The following is a 15,483-nucleotide window of genomic DNA, read 5'->3' as shown; positions in this document are numbered from 1 at the left end:
AAGCAGGACGTGCCAGTGTTGCTTAAGATTGACTCAACTTCTTTATATTGGGCATGAAACCCTGAAATGAACCCCCTGTGCTTTATTATTATTCAATCCAGGGGTGAAGTGAGGATCCCTTTCTCATAGACATATATCCCTTGGAACTGCATTCACTTCTTCAATCACCTTTTCAAGATATTGAGGATCATATCCTCTGGCCTCAAACCTATCAGTAAGGGTTTTAGATTGTAGGATGAATTTAACATCTTCAGAACAATTTCTTTTGACCCTCATGATCTGTCCCTTTGGGATATTTTTAAGCCAGAGAGGGTGGTGGCCACTAGAAGTAGGGAGATAACTGTTCCTGTCTGTCGCTTTGAAGTAAACTTTTGTTTCTAATCTGTCATTGCGACGATAAACCTTTACATCTAGGAAGTTAATTTCTTCAGTGTGCCAATGGGAGGTTAACTTTATGTTGTAAAAATTGAAGTAGAGATTCCTTGATCCCGCCCAGGTAAAAAAGATTGTCTTTAAAAAAATAAACTCCTTCGGGCTCTTTCACACGGGGGATCCGTATGTCCGTTTTTCATCCTTCCGTTTTCGGATGAAAAACGGACATACATGTATCCCTATGGAGCGTCGGATGTCAGCGGTGACATGTCCGCTGACATCCGACGCCGCTCCGATCCGAAAAGTGTAACGGAGGAAAAACCTACTTTTCCATCCGTTATCGGATCGGGTGACGACGGACACTACGGTCCGTCATCATCCGATCCCCCATAGGGGAGAGCAGCGCTCTGACAGGTCCGTAGCTGCACAGCATGCAGCGATGGACCTGTCATCTTTCTGCTCAGCGGGGATTGGCGGAGCGATCCCCGCTGAGCCAGCGGGTGTTCACGGGGCGGATCATCACTGATCCGCCCCGTGTGAAAGAGCCCTTCCGCTTATTTTTAAAAATGACCTTGTCTTCCCATTCTGCCATAAATAAGTTCGCTATGCTGGGCGTTAATTTTGCGCCCATAGCAATTCCTCTTTGTTGCGAATAAAACGTATTGCCATACCAGAAGTAGTTGTGGGATAAACAATAGTTCAAGGCATGTCTAAGGAATATTTTTTGATTCTGGGGGAGATCATCTCTTTGACTGAGAGCCCAATTTAAGGCCAGATGGGCATCATCATGCTGTTTTATAGAATACAGAGATGCAACATCTGCTGTTACAAGCAGGACATGTGGTTTTCCTACCAAATCCACATTCTGTAAACAATAAAAAAAATTCTTGACTTAAGTTGAAAATCCCCCCTAGTCCACTTCCCTTCTTCTTTTTCTGGGTCCTATATCCGGCCCTACGGCCTCAGGGTCTTCTATTCTTGGACGTTGATATTGTACATGATCTTTCTCCCACTGGGGTTGTTGATCTTTCCATGTCTGATCTCTGTGGTAAGGCAAGGGTTGGGGGTATGTGTGTGTCTTCCCTCTGCGAGGTGAGTAACCTCGACCTCTCCTCTGACCTCCATGTCCTCTCCCTAAAAAAGGACAAGGGGGAGGTATAACTTCATAACCATCCTGATATTCCCATAACGGTTGAAATTTGTTATGGGTCGGAATCTGATAGAGTACTTGTTGATGGTACCCCATTTGGTTATCTGTTCCCCTATTGCCTCTTGTTTTTCCCTTACCCCTTTTAATGGGGGTGGAGAAAAGTGCCCGGGAGTTTAGTTGTGTTAATTCATGTCCATCCTCATTGGCGTATTCACAAGCCAAACTAGAGGGAGCTATAGGGTTCTGATTTCTCACAGGTTGTATGGATAAAGGTTTCTCTACCAAATTTTTATTATCAGGTAATGCTTGTTGCCAAGCATAAATTGAATTGGCTTTGAAATCTTCCATATCTCTGATATTTTTTTACTTTCTTTTTTGTGTGTCCTTGTCAACTTTTTCCAGCCTCTTTTTGACTCTAGTGTTAAAATCAATAATTTGTTGCGTATCCTTAATGGGGTCAAGCTGTTGTTGCAAGTCTTTTATCCTAGATTCCAGATTAGCCATTTTACGCTTTTTCCTCTGAAGAATCAGCTCCTGCAACTTAAATCCCACCCCATTAAAGAAGTCAAACCATTCCTGGATGGAACCGGGATCATCCAAACCATCCTGTGGTATTGCTTTCCATCTTCAACTTCTAATAATTATCTTTGCTTTAATATATTGTTCTAAAGTGCATATGTCCCACCAGGTCCTGCTTCTCCAAAACGTTACCTAGTGCTGACATAGCTCCATTAAAATTAACCTGAGTGGTGGTTGGTTCGTTGTTCATGAATAGACTATTAATATCTATGTTTCTAGTTCTAGAATATACAAAAATGCTTTAAATGGCCTGCCTAAAAAAGCACCGCTCGGCGCCCTGGATTAAAGCAATTGAGGTCACTAAGTGTAAATATCAGAACCTGAACATGCAAAATTAATTGTAAAATCAAAATATAAGTAGCAGCCGCTAAAAAAAGTCAAAATATAAAAACAATACTAAAAAAACTCTAAGCAGCAGAGTCCTTTATGATATTGTAGCAGCGCACTTGTCATGTATTCAAAAATGGCAAGCTTCAATATAATGTTTATATATGGAATGATATTGTGATGCAGTTCAGTAGTATCTTATAATAAAATCAAACCTGAAGAGAACACCTTCCACCAGACACTTCACCACGTGAGATAACCTCCCCTTTGGGAATGCACTCACCACATATGCAGATAAAATGCGCCTTTAATCAACAACTGATTCTCCACCGCTCAGACAAAACATCCACCAAACTTATAGCCGTATTATGCAGGGCTCCAGTGTGTCCATGTGAAAAAACAAATTGTCCACATAGCGTAATACTGTCGGTAAGTTTTAATAATCCCCAAAATATACATACTAGAAATCTATAAAACTCAAGCAATAAAAGGTGCCTGTGCAAGTAACATCACCCGGTTGCCGGTAATGGTGTGGGAAACGTCTGTGTACATCAGCTGTTTGATCCTACTTCCTGATACCTCGGCAGTCCATAACACGCACACGTTACTTCCGGTAAACCACAGAGATCACATCCCTGACACGTTTCATCACTTCCTGACTTCGTCTGAGGGCGTGTTCTCATGACTGCTAGAATCACTAATAAATGTTGTCTTAATCTTTTTCAGGGCCTGCAAATTACCTCTCAAGTTGCCCCTGTGGAGATGCCATCAGCACAAACTACCCAAGTGGTGTCTTCCATTGACAGGTAAAAATACAAATTTGGTTAACTTAATGTACTTTTGCAGGGAAGCAGCCATCTTTGGGTGGACCTGAAAGCCAGCCTGTTGATTTATCTTTCTTTGAAAATTTAGTACGCTGAATACCTAATATTTCACAAATTAGCAACTTGATAACAGGTTCTCTTTTTAAAGCTGCCATCCTTTTGTATTAACAATTGTGTTTCTCTCAGCGCCCACTCAGATGTGGCATCTGGGCTCAGTGACAGTAATGAGGGAGTTTCCGGCTCCAGTGGTAGACACGAAGGCCGCACCACCAAACGGCACTACCGAAAATCTGTGCGCAGCCGCTCAAGACATGAAAAAACCTCACGCCCGAAACTTAGAATCCTTAATGTAAGTTCCTTTATTTGCCGAACCTAGAATGCTGTTTAAATATAATGGCAGCTTTTTGTTAGATTTTAGGTCTTGGTTTATCTTTTTTAATCATACTTCCATTTCTTTGTTGCTTCAGCAATTTTTTCCTGCCTCCCTTCGATCCCTTAAAGCCCTCCTCAGTATTATTATTATTTTTTTAAAACTCCTATACGTGATTTTTTCCTCTGCAGTCATCTCTTGCCAGTCTGACGCCACAGCAGCTTCTCCACTTTTTGGCAGTGTCGGGGGGACAGCATTCTTCCTGTAATAAGCCGCGATCCTATAACTGCTCAGTCCTGCAGTATTGTAAGCCCAGCCTGCGTGATTACGCACCCCTTAGGGGGGGCATCATATAAAGGACAGGCTGGGCTCATAGGAAATGGGCAGAATGACGGTGTTCTGCTTTGAAAACATCTGGCGCTGGACTGAAGAGCAATTGTGTGTGTTGGAGCAAGAAGAGGTTAAAGGGGTTGTAAAGGTAAACGTTTTTTCACCTTAATGCATTCTATGCATTAAGGTGAAAAAACTTCTGACAATACCGCCGCCCCCAGCCCCCCCGTTTTACTTACCTGACCCCTCGAAAGTCCCGCACTCGCTCCCGACATTCTCTTCGCCGCTCAGCCTGGCCGCTGATTGGCTACAGTGGATGGATTGAAAGCAGCGCAGCCATTGGCTTGCGCTGCTGTCAATCACATCCAATGACGCGGCGCGCCGGGGCCGAGTGATACAGTGAGCGTCTATAGCCACCGGCTGTATCACGGGAGCGCGCCCGCAAGAACTAACCACCATGCGAGGGAGCTCGCATTAAGGTGGTGAGTCCTTGCGGGGAGGAGCTGAAACAGGCACCGAGGGACCCCAGAAGACCAGGTTCAGGGCCACTCTGTGCAAAATGAGCTGCACAGTGAAGGTAAGTATAACATGTTTTTTATTTAAAAAAAAAAATACCTTTACAACCCTTTTAAGTAAATGGGGGGCCTTAATTGGAGAAATAAAAACCTTATGTAAAATATGGGGTGCTGGCCTGTAAGGTGCCTCCAACACTTCACTCTATACTTGGCGTACACTCTTGGTAGAGCAGTACAGCAAGAAAGGACTTACAATCCTTATTTTTTAGTTTGGATAGAATGGGCAAATGCTAGGCCCTCCTATTAAGTTGTTGAGGGATCATCTTCCAATGGTGACACATGTACTGATGGCCGCTGTGTAAGAGTATTTCCCTCATGTTGGAAAGATATCCTTTCACTTCCTGTCTACAGAAATGCTGATAAAGGGAAATCTTTCTAATGAGACAGATGGCCAACAAAAAAAAAAAAAAATCGGATTTACCCTCACAACTGTATTAAAAACAAAATTGCTTTAGATGTACTGTAAGAATGTTTGGATTATTATGTTTGTACATGGTATTTTTTATTTTAATGGCGTAGGTGTCAAACAAGGGAGACAGAGTAGTGGAATGTCAGCTGGAAACACACAACCGCAAAATGGTCACCTTCAAATTTGACCTAGATGGGGACAATCCAGAGGAAATAGCGACCATCATGGTGCGTAAGATGATAGATTTATGATGAGGGTAGGCCATGCTATTAATGTGATTCACCAGCCAATCTCAGTACCTTTCCTTTGGACACCAGGTTCAGAATGTCTTCATCCTGGCCACAGAGAGAGACTCATTTGTCGAGCAGGTTAAAGACATCATAGAAAAGGCAGATGAAATGCTAAATGAGGATGTCAGTGCGGAGCCTGAAGGCGAACAAGAGGTGGAGAGTATGCAGATAAAGGATGGGTATTACCCAGAATCTCAGGTACGGAAGCCCTATTTATTCACTAACTTTTACCTTCCCATCTCCCATTAGATGGCTGTGGCCATACCACGCTTATATTGTCTTTTTTTTTTTTTTCTGGATAGAAGCTGGAGGATGAGTTCAGAAAGCCGGACCCAGTGTATTACTTACCCCAAAGAGCAGGTAAGCTATCTGATGTAACTAATGTAGCAACCTTGGGAATATTTTTAGAAACCTCTTATCTTAAAAGTATAACAGCACAGGACAGAAAATCGTAGACCATGGGTTATATGCCACTACCTTCAAGTGATTGGACACTGGCAAATGCTTTGTTGGGAATGGTCCTAGTGCAGTCTCATATAACCCCACCCACTCCTGGCTAGTGTCTTTAGGTGATGGACATTTCCTATGAACAAGTTTTGTAAACCATTTTTTTTTTCTTGGCCACTTCGACCAAAACTTCTATCAAGATCCAACTGTTTATTTCTTTAAGGCTCACTAGCAGTTTCCAGGTTGGTTACCCTTGACGTACAGGGGCCAGCCTGTAATGTTTACTTCAGGCACTGGATTGCCATATGAAGGCAATGAGTGTAGAAAGCTACAGGGTACTATATAGGTCCAGGATCATGGTCCATCTATATTGCACCAAGACCCTGAGGACCCCTTTGGGTGGGGCGGGAGGGGGAGGATTTCCCCTCCCGCTATTTATGATAACAGCGGCTCATTAGCTGCGTTGGTTGTTATGAGATGGCTGACCGCTAGCTCTGAAAAACTCTACCGGGGGATGCACCCCCACCCCCCCACCCCCCATATATCCACTTCAACCTAATGACGTACAGGTACGTGATTTTGCATGAAGTGGTTAACCGCTTGCCGACCGCCTCACGCAGATATACTGCGGCAGAAGGGCACGTACAGGCAGAATCACGTACTTGTACGTTCCCCTTTAAGAGTCGGCAAGCTCTGTGAGTCGGGTCCCGCGGACTCAATCGCCGCGGGGATACCCGCGATTGCCGAACGGGGAGATGCTAATGTAAACAAGCATCTCCCTGTTCTGCCTAGTGACAGTGTAAGAAATGTAAATACAGCGCTGCACTAGAGGATGGAAGTAAATAGCAGCCAACACACCTATAGACCAAAGGTAAAGACGATATACAAAAAAGTGTAGCGCTATAAACCCCAAAATAGATTTAAATAAATCTAACAATATGCAGTGTATATGAAACTGATATCACAGACTTATGATGTATCCTTTAGAATACAAAGTGTAGCAAAGTGAAGTGCTATAAACTAAAACTATTACTTAGTGTACCAAAAAAAAATTAAAAAATATTAATTAATATGTTAATTGATAAAAACAGAGATAAAGTCCAAAAAGAGGCCCAATGGAATTAACACCATTGAGAATTCTTTATCAAGAAAGTCCACAAATGTTGATTGTAGAAATGTAAACGTGAAGAAAAACCGCCAGAGGCAAAGGATCAAAATCCTCCCAAATACTACAATAAAAGGGATCAACTGGATCAGGCAGGTAAGTAAAAGTGTAGAAACACCAAAGGTGAACAGAAGGGCTGTTGGTGGTACAGGAGCCGTCACCGAAGGCATCAAGAGGCTAACCAGAACTTATTGACTTGAAAGGACATACGTCATACAAGTCAAAAAGGCTTAATGACCAACAGGTCTGGATAATACGTCTCTTCAGATGTCTTCAATAATTTGCAAATGGAGATGGCGATACGACTTCCACAATATTCACACAACCTAAACAATCCAATGGAGGCCATACGAATGTTCATATGCCATGTGAGAAATGAAAAAAACTCACATAGCGTGATAACGTTTAACACTGGTTTATTAAAATAATAATAATACACTCACATGTTAGAAGATCATAAAAGCACAAAATTCAAGTAGCGGTAATCGTGAGGGATCCACCGACGCGTTTCAGCTAAAGAGCCGTCATCTGGGGTGCAGAACCCCCCCACCTCACCGCTATATAAACCAATAATGACCCCTCCTGAAAGTGTCATAATACCGGAAGTGCAATGGGGTTGTATTACTTCCGGTTTAGAGAGACCTCTGGTTTGTAATCTGGCTCCCATATAAATATGAATAGAGAGACTCAGGAGGTCTTTACCCCTTAAGGAGAATGTAAACAAAAGAATATATAAATTAGATGTCTAAAAAGCTGGCAATAACCATATTTGGATAAAAACGTAACCATGCCTCGTTTTCATACAGGTAATCCGAAGCTACACAGACCAAGCCTCGCTCCTGCATGACGGTGTGACGTCACGACCCGCACAGATAGTGCGGCGTCGTAACGTTCCACACACTGGACCAAGCCTCGGACTGAGGTCGGTCACATGACACGCTAGACGCTGACGTGTCAAGCGTGCAAAGAAAACAACAAGCGGAACCAAATAGCATCCGCACAGAGCGTTGTGACGTCACTAGTCACAACAACGGCGCCAGCACAAAAAAAACGAACCAAGCCTCATAACTCATAAGACTTGCAGATAAAACATAATGTGCCTAAGGACAGCAATTTATGATTAAAAGTACTAAGAAAAGTATACTAATTTAATCCAGCAACTAGATGTAAATACATCCAGAGTTGGAAAACAAAAATTAAACCTGATCTCTTAAATAATGATATAATTGTATTATGAGATTATTTTAAAATAAGATCCAGACAAGATATATGGAAACCGAAATGCAAATTCACCAGGGGTCTCAAAAATAGCAAAATGACACTGCGAGTAGGGGACACCAATGATGGAACAGTATGTTTAGTGCTACCCGCCTTGATTAGATTTATATGTTCAGAGACTCGCGTCGAAAAAGATCTAATAGTCCAGCCCACATACTGTTTGCCACACGGACAAGTCAGCAGGTATACTACTGCTGTAGTGGCACAGGTGCAGAATTGTTTTATCTTATATGAACGGCCAGTTATGGTGGAAAGGAAGCTGTGACTAGCTTTCCTACCACACGTTTTGAACTGGCACACCAAACACTTTCTACATGGATGGAATCCAATCCAATCATGGGAAAAAAGATGGTTTATACGAAAGGTTGATAACATTGGGTGCCAGTTTATTCCGGAGTGAAGGTACACCCCTAAAAACCACCTTGGGAGTTTCAGGCAATAGGGGGCCCAAGACCTTATCCGTCTTCAAGACATCCCAATGATGTTCTAAGATTTTCTTGATTTGTTTATGCTGGATAGAAAAAGATGTTAAAGACCACTTGAAGTCATCACTTTCCTGTCGAGGTTTATCCTCCAACAGTAACGAGCGGTCAATAGCACAGGTGTTAACAATTTCCCTATCTATATCGGAAGGGTCGTAACCCTTTTCAAGAAATCTTTCTTAGGATATTAGCCTGAACCTTAAAAATGTCTAAATCCATACAATTCCTGCGCAACCACAGGAATTGGCTCTTAGGGACTGATCTAATCCACGATCTATGGTGGCAACTGTCGGTTGGTATATACCCATTTCTATCAGTTGGTTTAAAATAGGTACTAAAAACAAATTTCTGTTCTGTTCTCTCAATGAACAGATCCAAAAAGTGGATTGAAGATTTGCTTGCTTCAAAAGTCAGGGTGATACCCCTATCGTTGTCATTAAGGACCTGGAAGAAATCCTCCAAACCCTCATGTGTGCCAGTCCACAGGAGGAGGATGTCGTCTATGTACCCACAGCAGGAGATGTGGGTTGTCCATGGCATAGACAACATCCTCCTCCCATTTGGCCATGAACAAATTGGCCAGGCTGGAAGCAAACTTTGCTCCCATTGCCACACCTTTTATGCTGTCGATAAAACCTTCCGTCAAACCAAAAATAGTTGTGTTGTGTGGCAAACTCAATCAAATCAACAATAAAACTAACCTGGGGCGAGGCAAGTGAAGCAATGTTGGAGCAGAGATCAATGACGTGTCACACACAACCCATCCCCCATGCAGTTAAAAACCTGCCCCTAGGACACACTTAACCCCTACACTGCAGCCTAGTTGTTAACCTCTTCACTTCCAGTGTCATTTACACAGGAATCAGTGCATTTGTATAGCACTGATTGCTGTATAAATGACAATGGTCCCAAAAAATGTGTCAAAAATGTCCGATGTGTCCGCCATAATGTCGCAGTCACAATAAAAATCGCTGATCGCTGCCATTAAAATATATATATAGAAACCGATCAATCGCTTATTGCGATTTTTTTTTTTTTTTTTTTTTTCCTAAAATATGTAGAAGAATACGTATCGGCCTAAACTGAGGAAAACAATTTTTTATATATTTTTGGGGGATATTTATTATAGCAAAAAGTAAAAAATAATGCTTTTTTTTTTTTTTCAAAATTGTCGCGCTTTTTTTTGTTTATAGCGCAAAAAATAAAAAGCGCAGGGGTGATCAAATACCACCAAAAGAAAGCTCTATTTGATGGAAAAAAAGGACGTCAATTTTGTTTTGGGAACCACGTCGCACGACCGCGCAATTGTCAGTTAAAGCGACGCAGTGCCGAATTGCAAAAAGTGCTCTGGTCAGGAAGGGGGTAAATTCTTCTGGGGCTGAAGTGGTTTTACCTATACAAATACTTTCAGGCCCAAGGGTTACTAATCCCAGTTCCTACAGAGAAAAGGTTCAAAGGTTTTATGCATACATATTTACTGTCCTGGAGAACCAAATGGAGCCATTTGCTCTTTTTTTTGGACCTAAAACTACCAAAGCGCATGTGCAGAAACTTTGTATAGAGTTTGTAAGAGCTGTCATTTCTTCTCTTAGGTCTAGGAAATTTGTGGCATCAGTAGACCTCCAAGATGCCGATCTTCACATTCCTACCTTTCCCAAACACCAATGCTTTTTACACTTTGCTGTAGAAGACCAACACTTTCAACTTGTCACCCTACTGTTTAGGCTCTCCTCTGCACCAGGAGTCCTCAGAAACTTGGTGCACAGATTCCTGGCAGACGAGCCTTGTCCTCTTCCAAACAGGCCAGACCTTCTGTCAACGGGGCTCTTTCTTTCCCCCTACTTCTCAGTCATTGGCATGGTTGTTAACAGCATGGCTGTTAAAACAAAGGTCTGAAAGGATTGGGGGCAATGCTGACTCTCATTCCCGCCGCACTTGAGGCATGAAAATCTACTCCTCATTAAACCTACCATCGCACCTGGATGGCCTACTTTGGTGTGAAAGCAGGCACCTCAACACCTGGAAATATTTTATTGCCTGTATTCTGAACTTGCTCCTGTCTGGTCTGCACCAGCATCTGGCTCTTCGTACTTTAGGGGAACTGGTTACTGCCTTGTCTATGCTTTTCCAGACACTTTTGGCTTTGCACTCTTGTCAGAACCCTAATACAAGGACTTGCTTGTGTCTCTCTGGGATCTGAATCTGATAGTTTCAGTTCTTCACAAACCTCTTTGAACTGATTCGAGATTTCCCATTGGGGGATTTCACGAGTGAGGTGTCCTCTCTTGTGGCCATGCTTGTCTCCTAGTTGGATGCTCTTTCTAGTAAGTAGCCCTTTCTTGCCTTACCTAGGAACAAGTTGGTTCTGAGAATAGGTCTTTTGTTCACCTTAATGAGGATAGTATCTTTTCTAAGGTCTTGCTTCAAAATGCTAAGGAGATTTCATTTAGAAGGTCAGAGCAATTAGGGCTGACCTAGCTTCAACATCTTCCATCAGAAAGTCCCTAATTGTCCTCCCTTATAGTCCAAAGAAGGGACATTCTGCTTCCTCTTTCACTATTACTGGATGGCTCAGGCTGTTTGTTTTTCAGGGCCTACACCAGCAAGGTGCAGGTTCCTCTGTTCCCTAGTAGGGACCATTCTGCCAGACCTGTAGGTGCGTCTTGGGCCGTTCAGCATCAGTTTTGCAGGTTTGCAAGGCTGCCACCAGGTCTTCTATTTAGAATTTTTCAGTTTTACTGGGTGGGTCTTCATCTGATGAAAGCTTAAGCCGCAAGGTGCTTCATGCTATCATCTGTGACTCTTCCTCTTTTGGGCTTGTTGCAGTCTGCTATGTTGTTTTCCAACCCTCAGTTTATTGCTTTGGAATGTCCCATGGTCTGACTTTCTGTGCTTTGGTCTGTACTGTATGAGATATTAGGAATTTTAACTTTGTAGTAAATTCTATAACTTGGAATACAAGACACGGGTTCCTCACCTACTTTTTTTTTTTTTATATGGTTTCTCTGTATTGATTGCTACAAAACTTGTGTCCCATGGAGTGGGTGGGGTTATATGAGGGCGCCATGGGGTCTTTCCCAGCAAAGCTGTCAATGTCCAATCACCTGGGGGTATTGGCATATAACTCAGTCTGACTTCCTGTCCTGTACTAAACTTCAAAATATGGACTGTACTGGTAAGTCAAAATCCCAATTTTTACTGTCCATCTCCTGCATTGTATAATATTTACCATGCCTCCTTATCTCTCCTTCAACCACAAACAAATGAGAATGTTTTCTTTTATTTTTCAGGATGGGCTGAATAAATTCAAGCTAGCCAGTACAGACTTTTTTTTTTTTTTCTTCTCAAAATGAATAGCCTGTCAATTGGTAGTAAATATGTCAGTTCTCTATTTGAGAAGGTAGAGCTGTGAAATGGCCAGTTATGCCTAAATATTAGCCAAGCAAGCCTGTTTTAACAGTGGGAGGTGTTTGTGTATGTGAAGGGTCTCAAAACAGAAGTGAGTATCCAGGCCCAAAAATCTATATTTACAAAAAATCAGCTGATGATCACAATAGACAATCTTCATCTGTGCAGTCCCCAGTATAAAATCAGTCTAGAAACAGCATATCTTTCTCAATCACTTCTGCCTTCTGTTCTCCTTCCTCATCTTTTGTTATGGAGTTGTGATTTTTTTTTTATTATATATATTTAGAACTCGCTCCCAGCCTCCATGCCCAAGTTGTTCACTCTGCCGGTAGACGGTTCATAGTCAGTCCAGTTCCAGAGAGCCGACTGAGGGAGCCGACCTTCTTTAATGCACCATCACAGGATCCACAGATGACTGGTAAGCATGCTGTGTGGTGTCTGCAATGGACCTGCTGTAGGAGATCACTTGTTGCTGTTTTCCTCCTCTCAGGAAGTCTATTGTAGTTTTGCTCATTTGATAGACTGTTAAAGTAACCTTTCAGTCAAAAACCTGACAGGTATTGAAAGGAATTTATCTGGAGTTCCCCCTTAGGTTAAACAATGTATACATTATTAATTTGACATGTTTAACTTGCGCAGATGTTATGGCTGTCTGTTTAAAAAAAAAAAAAATTGGATACTATTGATTAGTAATGTATGATATTAAAACTGAAATGAGCCGCTTTCTACTTTTTGACCTTTTTTTTGCATTGTGATTAGTAGATAGTGTCTTAGCATCTCTATGTGGGTATCTACAATTATAGCAGCCTTACAGAGATATTTTTTTCTTCATTTTTGTAGTTCCCGCTTCCCATGGCCCTGGCATCGCAGTTACCACTTCTCACGCACCTGGGATGAACCTCTCTCATTCTGCATCATCTGTCAGTCTCCATAATGCCTTTGCAGAGCTACGACAGGCTCAGATGGCTGATGGTCCCAGCACGGCTCCACCAATTTTTAATCAAACTGGACCTCCGTTTCCAACATCTCTGACGAATATCGTTGGGTCCTTCTCAGGAGGGTTATCCGGCCTGCCCCCATCATCTACAGCTGCTCCCAGCAGCCTGCAATCGGGAGTGGCCCAGCTGCTGGTGGAAGGTGTTGTGACTCCTAGCGTTACAGGAGTGCCGGCCCATAGCACCATGCCAAGCACTGTGCCTACAATCACCACTGTGTCTACCCAGCCACTCACTACAGGAGTGATATCTGGGGTTTCTGTGTCCACATGTGTACCTTCAGCTGTGACATCACTTCCTACTTTGCCTTTAGTTGGGGGCATGCCTGTGGCACCTGGGACAGTGACGTCACCCCCAACACAGTCCCTTCCACCGGCAAGCACCGCTGCAGTCGTACCACAGACCCTTACATCTCCTCCACTGCAGCTGCCAGTAGGCAATGTAGCTTGTACCCTGCCTCACACATCCGTGTCTGCGCCAGTTATGAGCACTGTGACACCAGCGCAAATTCAGTTGAGCAGTAGCACCTCCACTCCGAGCTTTGTAGAAAGTGTCACCTCTAGTGCTGCTCATCAAGATGTCATGAAGAAACCGGCAGAAGTCACCGCTGCCATAAGTACAATGGGTATGTCCCTCCCTATCTCTGCTCCTCTCACATACGCAGGAGTGGCAGCTTCTGGTATTGCAGCGGTGGCTGATAGTGCGCCTATTATTCATCCCACTCATCTTCCAACAGCTATCGCAACAACGCCGATTATATCACAAACAGGTGGAACAGTGTCCACGCCACTTGCCTCTCAGGTTCCTATATCTGGAGCTGTGCCTGTAAACCACCAGATCCCCACTGTTCAGCACACATTGCAACATGGTCAGACACTGCCTAGCACGGCCCCCTGTCTTCCTCACACCCATTCTATTGAAGGTGAAGACAGTCTGACAAAGTCTGGAATAGATGATATCAAGACTTTGGAAGAGAAGCTGAGGTCGCTTTTCAGCGAGCATGGCAGTGTTGGCACACAGCATAGCTTAACCCCACAAGAAGCTCCAATTGGACAAGAGGGGGTTCCCTTGCCTGGACCTCCATCAACCACCATTTCCACCCAGACCAAGCCTACATCTACAGCACCACCCACCAGTTTACCTCTAGGACAGTCTGGCATGTCCGTCTTAGGCCAAGGTGTGACTCCTGGACAGGCTGTTACCCCAGTCACCTATGTATCTGCAGCAGCTGCTTCTGCAGCAGCTGCTACTGCAGCTCCTGGAAAAGCTGGGACCCCTCCCTCAAAGCCCCCACTCAGCAGAGTACCGGTAAGTTGTGCTCTCACTACATATGTGAAACTTCACATTTCTATCACCCATACCCTAGCTTTCATCACGTTGGTCTTATCTCGATATGACCCATGGTTATTTCATTTTTTTAAATTATTACTTTAGCTGCTTTTATGAGATTGGTTATACAAGAGTATGGATTTAGTTATGCTGCTGGGGTTGAGTGTCAATTATGAATGCTGCCTTTCAGACTCACATTTTATAAATGGCAGCTGTAAGATGGATGGGTTGTAGAAAGATTTAGTTCGAAATTAGGATGCTGAGCAATGACAGGCAAACAACCTTCCGTATCTTTGAGGGCCTAATCTAGCACTGTCCTAGCAAAAGGCGAGCTGAATGACCCGAGCATGTCATAAAATGAACCTCATCTATGGAGTTGGATCTGCTTTAAAGCAGTATTAAACTCAGAAACAAAAATGTATTCTATTGCAGCTTACCAGTCCATTAATGTGGTGGCTACATTATTATTATTATTATTATTATTATTATTATTATTTATTTTTTTATTTATCAAGTTTCCCATAGAGCTATGACGATCCACGTGTGTCTTTCGGACACAAACTGAATGGGCACGGATGTTAAAAAAGACATTTTGTCCTGTTCGGCTCTGATTCAGCAGGGGATCTGCATGCAGATCTCTCCGCTGATCATAACGGATCAACTTCCAGTGAAACAGTCCTTACCCTACGTTGTGCAGGTTTACGGCCCACGTTTGCACAGGCATGGCAGCCCATTCATTTTAATGAGCTGCTGCGCCTGCGTTTCCAGCATAGAAAGGTTCTTGCACCTTTTTTTTAAAAATGCGGCAGGAAATCGCATGGTGCTAAATACCTTTTTGGCAGGTTCTGAAAATTTGTTGATTTTGCCAGAAATATAGTGTCCTTAGCCATTCCTGAGTTAACCAGGAGAGACAGTGTTCTCTCCTTCCATACAATCTGCTGTAAACTACTAATCCCCTGCCCTCATCCATAATGGAAATGGAGAAGACATGTTTAGTAAATCAGCTGAGCAGCCTATGGTGACAACACTGCCTATACAGTGAAGCTGGCCATACATGGTTCAGTTTTTTTCTTTCAGCCAGCAAACAAAAATTCCCACATTCAAAGTGGATGGGGAAATCTTCCCAGCTGTGCTCTTCTGACAACAGGGAGAC

The 15,483-nt window shown here is 43.1% G+C and overlaps 1 protein-coding gene across 11 annotated transcripts in view; it reads left to right on the top strand.

The window, feature by feature from the left end:
- LOC141132778 (serine/threonine-protein kinase WNK1-like) overlaps positions 1–15,483 on the top strand; it is a 252,474-nt gene that overhangs the window by 200,112 nt on the left and 36,879 nt on the right. For all 11 annotated transcript variants that reach the window (XM_073621627.1, XM_073621622.1, XM_073621623.1 and 8 more), the window contains 7 exons: positions 3,155–3,234; positions 3,439–3,601; positions 5,047–5,163; positions 5,254–5,424; positions 5,529–5,586; positions 12,293–12,424; positions 12,847–14,309. In XM_073621627.1, coding sequence (XP_073477728.1) covers positions 3,155–3,234; positions 3,439–3,601; positions 5,047–5,163; positions 5,254–5,424; positions 5,529–5,586; positions 12,293–12,424; positions 12,847–14,309 — 2,184 coding nt within the window. The remainder of the gene's footprint in view (positions 1–3,154; positions 3,235–3,438; positions 3,602–5,046; positions 5,164–5,253; positions 5,425–5,528; positions 5,587–12,292; positions 12,425–12,846; positions 14,310–15,483) is intronic.

The sequence above is a fragment of the Aquarana catesbeiana genome, linkage group LG03 (genome assembly GCF_042186555.1).
Source record: "Aquarana catesbeiana isolate 2022-GZ linkage group LG03, ASM4218655v1, whole genome shotgun sequence".
Taxonomy (NCBI): domain Eukaryota; kingdom Metazoa; phylum Chordata; class Amphibia; order Anura; family Ranidae; genus Aquarana; species Aquarana catesbeiana.
This window is presented reverse-complemented; position numbering and strand designations above follow the sequence as displayed.